The 10001-nt window shown below is 28.3% G+C and overlaps 1 protein-coding gene and 1 non-coding gene across 2 annotated transcripts; both read right to left on the reverse strand.

Moving 5' to 3' along the window:
* Positions 1 to 3071: 3071 nt before the first annotated feature.
* On the reverse strand, positions 3072 to 3470 carry LOC136085336 (uncharacterized). The gene has a single exon (XM_065806634.1). It carries the CDS (start codon positions 3468 to 3470, stop codon positions 3072 to 3074), a length of 399 nt encoding a protein of 132 aa, XP_065662706.1.
* A 5099-nt stretch (positions 3471 to 8569) lies between these two features.
* trnap-ugg (transfer RNA proline (anticodon UGG)) lies at positions 8570 to 8641 on the reverse strand. The gene has a single exon. It is a non-coding gene; the product is annotated as a tRNA-Pro (tRNA).
* Positions 8642 to 10001: the final 1360 nt, after the last annotated feature.

A 10001-nucleotide genomic window follows, 5' to 3' on the forward strand; every position in this document is an offset into this window, starting at 1 on the left:
TTTTACGGTGTTTCATCTTTAAGGGTTTCTGTTGAGTCTCCGTAAATAAAACACAGTGTAAAGTTAAAATACTATATATATATATATATATATATATATATATATATATATATATATATATATATATATATATATATATATATATATATATATATATATATATATATATATATATATATATATATATATATATATATATATATATATATATATATATATATATATATATATATATATATATAAATATATATATATATATAATTTTTTCTGTAATAATTTAATTATTCAGATACGTAGCTATGAAAATGATTGTTTCGACAATATTTTAGAGCTCTCACACATTGATTAGTCAAAAATTTATATGTATATATATATATATATATATATATATATATATATATATATATATATATATATATATATATATATAGTTAGTCTTAAGCCAATAATTTAATTATTCAGATACGTAGCAATGAAAATAATTGTTTCGACAATATTTTAGTGCTCTCACACATTGATTAGCCAAAAAATTTTCTGATCAGAAGCAATAATCTTTTCAGATGTTGATGGCATATTACACAGGTCAACAAAATATATATATTTTTTCTGGTTCCGAACAAACAATTTGTTTTTTGTATAGCATTTCTCATTTTGATTTCAAATATGAAACTCACTTTTTACCATTACGTCAAATTGTAAAGATATTTAGGTTCAAACCTTTAGTATTTGGGGTATAGTCCCTAATATAGTTGAAAAAAAAGTTATTCAAAAGTATGTCAACCTGGGTCTCAAAAGAAGCGTTTTTTTATAGAGATTTTAGAAAACATAAATATTTTTACTAAAAGTTTATTAACAAAAAAATTATGTAAAAAAAATGCTTAAGACTCTTAAAAACAGAATGTTTTTAAGAGTCTTAAGCATTTTTTCACATAATTTTTTCACAATTTTTTCACATAATTTTTTCACATAATTTTTTCACATATGTTTTTAAGAGTCTTTTGAATAACTTTTTTTCGACAATATTAGGGACTTTACCCTATGTGATGGCAAAAAAAGAATTGCATATTTGAAATCCAAATGAGAAATGCTATACAAAAACAAATTGTTTCTCAGAACCAGAAATTTTTTTTTTGTTGACTAGTGTTATTTACGTTACCATTTAACAAAACATAAAAAGTAAAAATGCCATCTTTGCTCTACCAAGACAACTTGCAATCCAGTTGTATTTTGCCGTTTTTTTAGTTGCATGTTGCTGTTTTGACTATTAATAATGCTTATTGCACCAATTATGCCTAATGGTATATTATTTTTCATTAAATGGTTAACATTTGTACATAAATTATAACTATCCACAGAAGAAGCAAGAAATATGATTAGTTGACTACAAAAGAACCTTAAAATATGATTAGTTGACTATTTCGAATGCAGAATATTGAAAAAAAAAAGGTTTTCACATATCAGCATAAAATGGAACGTGAACAAAAAAGATTTATTAAAGAATTTAGCAAAGCTTTATGCATTAAATGCAGAAGTATCCTGTGCTGTACGACAAATTCGATACAAGAATAATATTATTATTAAAAAAATGCTTCAACAGCCATTGGTGCTTTGTTTTGTTTAACTAACCAGGAATGTGAATCAAGATACACAAATATAAGATTGGCCTATGGTCGCTTTTAAAGGAAAAAAAAGTGGACCTTCTGGCTCAGGGCGAATTGCTATCAGTAAAGAGTATGCCTTTTTGCAGTGGTTAAAATGTTTACATTGACGATAGAGATGCCACAATTAATGTTGGAGACAAAGCAACAATAAAAGAATCATCAACAAAATTACCTATGTCTTGTATAAGTTATGATACTATGAACTATGACGAAGAAGTTAGTAATCAGGCAGAAGTAGAAAATGAAAATTTAAGTGAATATACATTCAGTAATCAACAAAAATCCTTAAATAAAATAAAATCTCCTATAAATATGAGAATAAAACAATTTAAAAGATCTCTATCTGATGAAAGTACAAAAATATAAGATGCAATACTAAGTACTATGAACAGTATTAATGTAACATTTGGAATTCGTGTACATGAAGAAAGCGACGATATTACACATTTTAGTAAATCTATTTGTGCTATAATCAAAAAACTACCTCCTAAAACCCAAGAAGTTGCTAAAATAGACGCACAGCAATATTTAGCTGCTCTGGAATTTAAAGGTAATGTCGACTAATATACAATTTGTTTGTTTTTGTTAACATCTTATTATACATAATTTAAACCATTATTTCAACATATTAATAATACAAAAAAAATTGTTTTTTTTCATTGTTCCAAAAAAAATTCTATTTCCTGCTAGATCGTGCACACAGCTAGTTATATAATTATGTTGCCATGACAAGGATCCACTTGGATGATAAAAATACTAAGTTAGCATCAATCTTACAGTGTTAGCATCTGTTGTGTATCGATTACTTATACATTGAGGTAAAATATGTAAAGCATTACCTTCAAGTGTTATTTTCCTTCATTCTTAAGGAATAACTTCACCAGAATTTGTTTATAAATCAACAAATCCAGATGGTACAATGTTAGTACCGTCATTAATCTTTAAATAATTATGTAAAAAAATTGCAGCTTTTTAAATATTTTCAACATTTTTTGGAGTTGCTTTTATTGGACCTCTAAATACTTTCCATTTAGCTTATTTATAGTTTTATAGTTTTATAATTTTTAATTTTATAATTTGGCAATTATTTTAGCTTATCTATAATTTCAAATGTGTTTTCAATTGTTCGTCTAGTCCTAGATAACCGAGAGTTAAAAACACGTTCTTTGATTGTCAAATTTTTACCAGAAAAAGGCTTCATTTACCATGATTTCAATGCAAAAATATCATTATCAACTAGTACCGGTGGTACTTGTGTGCCATTTGACACCTGTTGGTATTTAGGAAGTTTAAATAAGTTGTTCTTGAAAGCTTTACCCATTTCACTTTCTTTGAATATAGAAGCATCGTTATCTCTGCCGTAGCTACCTATATCTACCAAATAAATACCAAGCAAAGCAATGTTTTGCATCACATTTTGTAGTTGTAATATGCTGATCCATTCAAACTAGGAGCTTCTATACATACATTTTTAGTATCTATGGCCCCAATACAATAAGGAAAGTCCCATTCATTTTCAAATTTATTTGCCAATTTTTCCCACTCATTTGATATACTTGGTGCCTTTAGATAGCATGGTTGTAACACATCCCAAATGGCATTTTTTGTTTTATTTGTAATGACGCGAACTGTTATTCTGCCCAGTCTAAAGTAAAAAACTTGTGTTTGTTGTGAATCTCCAGTAGCCAAGTATCTCAGTGTCACAATCAATCGTTTTAAAGGTGATATAGTTTGATGGCTTCGACATGACTTTTTTGTAATGCTAGGTGCAATTATTGACAACAAATGTTCATACCTTTTAGGCGACATTCTGTAAAAACGATGAAAAAATTATCTATTATGAAGTCGTAGCTCAAGAATAAGTTTGTTAAATGTTCCTTTTTCACAACGGTTTTTAAACAATGAGCAAATCCAAAAATTGTGCTTTCTATCCTTTTTTTACTCTGCAATGTTCTAAGAGCTAGTAATATATTGCAAAGTGCGATCAAGCTAGTAATATATTGCAAAGTGCGATCAAGCTAGTAATATATTGCAAAGTGCGATCTGGTAGTTCAAGAGATAATACTTTTTATTATTTGTCATTATTCTAAAAATCAATTGGTTCATATAATTAATTCATTTTTTTTTAATATTATTTTATTCATTACTAGAATTAATTATTAGAAACTTAATATTAGAAAAAAGTTATTAGAGAAAAATTATCCAATAGTATTAAAGCTGATGATCAAAATCTATTATTTTTTTTGCCGGAAATAAGTGTTGTTGCGAATCTGGATAACATTTTATTAACAAAAATTACTTGAACAAAAGTTTTATGCAGATATTTGCAAATGCTCAAATTCTTCACAAAAATTAGGGAATTTTTCAAAATTTGATTTTGAGCGTGTTTTTTTTTTAATCTTTGTTATATTCCCAGTTAATGTTAAAGTTATTTGTTATCATTAGAATCTGTGTATACTTTTATCTGTGTATACTCGTCATATTTTTAGATCATTTTTTTTTAAAACAATTTGCAGTGAAGATAATTAAAAAAATCTTCAGCTAAAAGCACGTGTTTCAGAAATTCAGTAACAGTTTTATAATACTATAATAAAAAAAAAAAGGTAACATTATTTGCTTGACATCGCGGAAGTGATAAATAAAACATTTGTTTTGAAAGCACTTTTAAAATTAATGGAAACAGCTTTCCATATAGTTGCACGACAGTATATATAAAACTTATCGCTGCGATATAAGTTATATCACAGTATTAAGTTTTATAAGAAATTCATTGAACTTCATAGAGCAGCTATGCTTATACGAATGATTTGTTTGTCCAAATACCAATTCCAGAATTGAGATTAGTAAAATTTCGTGACGTCGACCAAACGGTACGCAATTGCAAGATATCATTAAAATAATATAAGACCTTCATTATCATTAGAGTGCATTGAAATAAAGCAGTTTTTAAACTTACTTTGTAATAGCTTAGTGTATTTAAAAAAATAAAGTAACACGAACTTTAAAAAATTTTAAAATCTTTTGACCCAAAAAATATATTAAGAAATCAGAGCCGGCTTAGAAAATGCGAGGCCTGGAGCAAAACATTTTTGCGAGGCTTTCTTGAAAGAACTAGTCTTGTCATTTCAAGCGGTTTGACGAAAAAATAGTTTTATATCTTACTGTCTGAAAGGCGTTGTGTAAGTGCAAAACATTTTGGGTTGGTACATTATGTTTTCGGCAATTGATATGAAGGTTGCTTATAGGTAGGGAGATGTTATATAAGTGTTCATATCTGTAAAATAAAAGAACATAATAAAGTATTATTAATATTGTAAAAACATTTGTCCATGGTTAGATAATTTTTAAAACTGCATCAAAGGAATGAAATCTTCGATATCAAAACTAGGACTCACCTTATATGAATTGTACTTTTCTCGCTTTCATTCCAGCAAAGTTGTCAATGTTGTCATCAATATTGATTTTGGCTGTTGTATCAGATTCAAGGAGTAACGTTGCCAGGGATGGTAGGGTTGCCAGATTTTCTTGACCTATGGACAACCCTAAATATGTCTTGATAAGTTTCAAGCGTGAAAAAATCCTTTCTGCGCTTGCCACAGTTACAGGTATAATCAGTAAAGTTCTATAGGCTATAAATGTGTTCGGAAATGGGTTTTAAATCTGGTGAATAAATCTAAGAATCCAAGTAAATGCTCTTCGGTGCTAACACTTTCATTTTCACTCTCAAGAGAACTTGCATTCACATCAATTCTTACAAATCGTATGATTAAGGATAACTGCTCCTTTTGAATAAAATCCGGTGTGCAGTCTAGTATTAGTGAGAAATACATAGCTGCTTTTATATCCGCGACATTCCTAGATTTTACCTTTTCAGACAGCAGCTTTATTAATTCGTTTTGAATGTTAAATTCCTTCCATTTTTTAACGTTCTCAACGTGCTTTGGTGACCTCATGGGATTCAATCACTGATGTGCCCAACCACTGTAATCTTCGCAAGATAATTGAGACCCTGTGTTGTTACCAAATAACTTACAGCATAAACAAAACACTTTGTCACTAGTTTTACTGTATACAAGCAATTGCCTATGCACTTCCTCTCCGTTGCTCATGACTCTTTTATAGTACTTAGCCGAAAAATATATTTTTTCTGAGCTTTTGGGAAAACTAAAATATTGCAAAGAGCCCTTTTAGAAAATTTCATCAAATTTAGCAGTTGAAAACGTAACAGGCCAAACAACTGGATTCTTAATTTCAGAAACGATCCCTTCAGCTTCAGTACAAACAATAAAGTTTTGAGGACCAGGAGGACGCTAATCCTCTGGTAGAAATTGAAAGATTTTGGGGATCAAATGTATCAGATGGCAAAAAATCATTTAGTTTTTAATCATTATTTGTACTTGGAATAAATTGATCTACGAATTTTTCATTTTTTTTACCCACCCTACTCAAACCCTCAACAACAGTTGATCCTCCATCTTAACCTTGAAGTTCAGCTCCATCTTGTATTAAAAATTTAACTAGCACATTCTGTTGTGATTTTACAACTTTTTACGTTTGTCCTTTTTCTTCCGTTTTTCAAAACCACTTTCAAGTTTTCTATACTTGTCTCTTTCTCTAAACATGATTTAAATTTGTTTAATACACTAAAACCTCAGTCACTAATGCCATTACAATGATTAATTCATAATTCAATATCTATAACCATAAAGATATATAAATAGTTAAATTTATTTATAAGTTTGCAAATTTGTAACATACAAACTATATTATCAAATGAGAATTTACTTAAAACGAACTAAAATATTAATTTGCAAATAATTGCCAGCCATAAAAATAAACACTTTATAAAACGATGGAATAAAACTATAAACGATTAAGGGGGAAGCCCCCTCCCCCTTTCTAAACAAAAACAAGAAACATTTAAAACTAAATCAAGAATGTAATAAGTTAATATAATATGAATAAACAAAACCTTTAAAAAAAAGTACAAAATGATCCTTGGTTGCCATAGTAACCACAAAAACATGAAAATGGGCAAAAAATGCACTTACACCGGCCATAAAAACCAAATCACCGAGCAAGATATCTTCATAACCTTTTACCAAATGCTTCACAATAGATCAAAGGGTGATTGAATAGAGGCATTTTCCTGTAACTAAAAATCTGAGCGCTGTGCACATCCAAAGATGGCGAAAATATTTTTTATTCAAAGTATTAAAATAACAAAATCTTAAACTCTGATTAAAAAACTGTTCTATTAAAACATAGCTTGTAATGAGAGAAACAACTCCTCAAAATTTCTTCAAAATTGGTAAAACGGTTATTAAGATAAAAATGGCTTTCTAGAACTTTTTAGAACTCTTTTACATCAATAACTCTAAATCCAGATAGTAGATTTTTATAAGCTGATTCAACTATATCAATTTATTGTATTTTTGAATATGATTTTGAGATATTTACAGAAGTGTAATTTTTATTTTCAACATTTACACAGTAAACCACAGTGTCAGTGTTTATTAAAATATCTACAATTAGAGGAGATTCTTTATTTGCACTATCAGCAACAACTTCTTCACAATTTAAAGACATTTTGACAGGAAAAGTTCCACGTTTTCTTCAAGCAACTTTGGTTCGAGCTTTTACTCTGTAGTTTTTTAGCTCCTATTGCTAAATTAAATAACTTTTACCTAAGAGTGCTTTTGTCTCCTAATCTCACTTGCTTTCGCTAAGCTAAACAAGAAGTACAACAGTCGTTAAACAAATGAGTCCTCCATTTGTGATGTCATTGCAAAAAAGAGCTTTGATAGCTTCAAAAGATGTTTTGCATCATTTTGTTGATTTTTTTGTCTCGCACGAATGAGAATTTTTGGTATGTTTTTCAATTATTGAATAATTGAACTTATTGCGCGGGTAATCAGATAGATATTTTTGGCTCGTATATTATTATTATATTATTTTCATTTAACCAAAACTTTTCTTATTTTTTAACGTCAGTTACTTTTTAACGAGAGTAAGGCCTCACTGACTCTCGTTAAAAATAAGTAAAGGTTTTTGTTGCTCGCGTTTAAAATGGCCTTTCTAATCGCGAGGCTTTGAGCGGCTGCTCCACTCGTACCACCCTAAGGACGGACTGAAAGAAATACAATTCAACCAAAAAATATAAATTTTTTTCTTGCGACGTCATCAGGAAAGAGTTTTTTTTATTAATTTTTCTTATAGAAAAAAGATATGTACGAATACTTAATCGGAAGGAATGTTTTGTCAGTTTGGTTATATGACCACGGGTATTAAATTAGTTATCGATTTCAAATAAATTTTTACCATGATTATTGTTATTACACCATTTGAAGACATTAGTTATATCTCCTCAAATAATTTTTTATTATACACCTGCCTTATTTAGCGCCAATAGTCATTGCTCATACGAAAGATCGTTAAAGCCTCTAATTCGTTAAGAAGATCTTCTTAACACGTTTTCCATTTGACGTTTGTCTTTGAGAAGCTGCGGGGTACAAATTGATCCACAAGATTCTAAATGGGGCAGTATCAGAGCTAAGAAAAGTTTTTTAAATGAGATTTGGATAAGATGAAAACGATCTTCTTACCTAATCCAATATTTGTTTTGCTTTGTTGACTTGATTAGTATGTGTTTTAAAAATAATAAATTCGAGTCGACGTGAACACCTAAATCCCGTTCAAAAATTATGGACTTAATGCTCATTCTTTTGTGTTCATACATGAATCATATATAGTAAACCTATGGGAGTTGTTGTTGTGTCCAAAGTGTTGTACACAGCATTTATTAGTGCTAAATTTAACCAACTTTTGAAGAACCTTTTGGAAATTGGAAATTAATACATGCTTATTTATACTGAATTATAATTTTTGATAAATATAATAAAAACTGAGGGCTCAACCGGGATTCGAACCCGGGGCCTCTCGCACCCAAAGCGAGAATCATACCGCTAGACCATTGAGCCACAAAAATGATTCACTCGTCTATAATTAAATTATGCATCTTGATCATTCAAGCATAACACAATCAAAACAAAAGTTGCTCTTTCGTACATATTGTGAGCTAGATTGTTTGGCATACTTTATAAAATGTTTCTATATTCTGTCGCACTACACTATAAATTTGTCAAAAAATAAATTTAGGCAAGCTTTCTTTAACCTTTAAACAATATTTGTTTAATAAGGAATCTGGGCATTGCTAAAGATAACTCTATACAATTCTTACAATAGTTTAAAGAGAGTTATTTTGTATTGCAAAAACAATAAATACAGTGCATTTATTGTTTATGGTTTAAAACATATAGTTTATCAGAGTTCTATTTGATGCATTGAGCTACAATATATCTCTGTTTAATATGAATAAAATAAAGTAAAATAATTGTACTATTTAGTTTTGGTTTTTAAAAGAAATAAGATATTTACTATTGATTAATTTTCACAAAATTTTGATGATCTGTAATGCAGTAAAAAATCATTAGTCATTTAAGCAATTATTGAATTAAAATAAAATGTTTTTTGTATAATTAGACAGGCTATTAGTAGCTACATAATTAAAATAATAATTAAGTAATTTGTATATATAATATTTATTGTATACAATATTTTGTAATAATTTGTAGTTCAGATGTCAAACAAATGTGACAAGAAAGCCTTTGAGAAATACTACACACATGCAAAACTTGATTGCAGTCAATCATACAAAAATTTATTTTACTCGTTGAAAAAATTAGTAGAAACTCAAAGTATTTCACATACAAATTTTAAAAGAACATGAATTAATAAGTGTGCGAACCATGCAACCTTTACCCAGACTTTTTGATGTCTGGAGAAACGAAGCATACTTCTTGGTTTTTTTTGATTGCTTATTTATATCTATGCTTCAGCTTACTAAAGTTTAAAATTTTGGTATTATGTGGTGCATTTATTATGTATAAATTTTATGTATTAATTTTAAATATACAACATTGTTATATTTTTATCTTTATGTGTTTATTATATATTAAACTCAAAGTCATTGCATACGTTTTGATACTGTTTAAGAAACTATCATTAACGCTTTTTACAACTATGTTTTATCACACTGGCCAAATGCCTTGTTGTCAAACAATATCAATAATTGATTTCACTAAAGAATGCATATAAAATTGTTTACTAGTTTTTTTAAATATTCATTTATTGTAAATAGACAATATTAAACATCTTTTCTAATAGGCATGTTTTATTGATATTTATAATTACGCTTTAATTTTATTTATAATTAAACTTCAATCATCCAGACATTAAATGGACTCATCTTGGTGGTCTGTGTATACACAGAGGTAAACT

The sequence above is a fragment of the Hydra vulgaris genome, chromosome 09, assembly GCF_038396675.1.
Source record: "Hydra vulgaris chromosome 09, alternate assembly HydraT2T_AEP".
Lineage (NCBI taxonomy): Eukaryota > Metazoa > Cnidaria > Hydrozoa > Anthoathecata > Hydridae > Hydra > Hydra vulgaris.

What these genes read in the sequence shown, in the direction of transcription:
- LOC136085336 (XM_065806634.1), bottom strand. Translation starts at nt 3,470, where the DNA reads ATGTCGCCTAAAAGGTATGAACATTTGTTGTCAATAATTGCACCTAGC.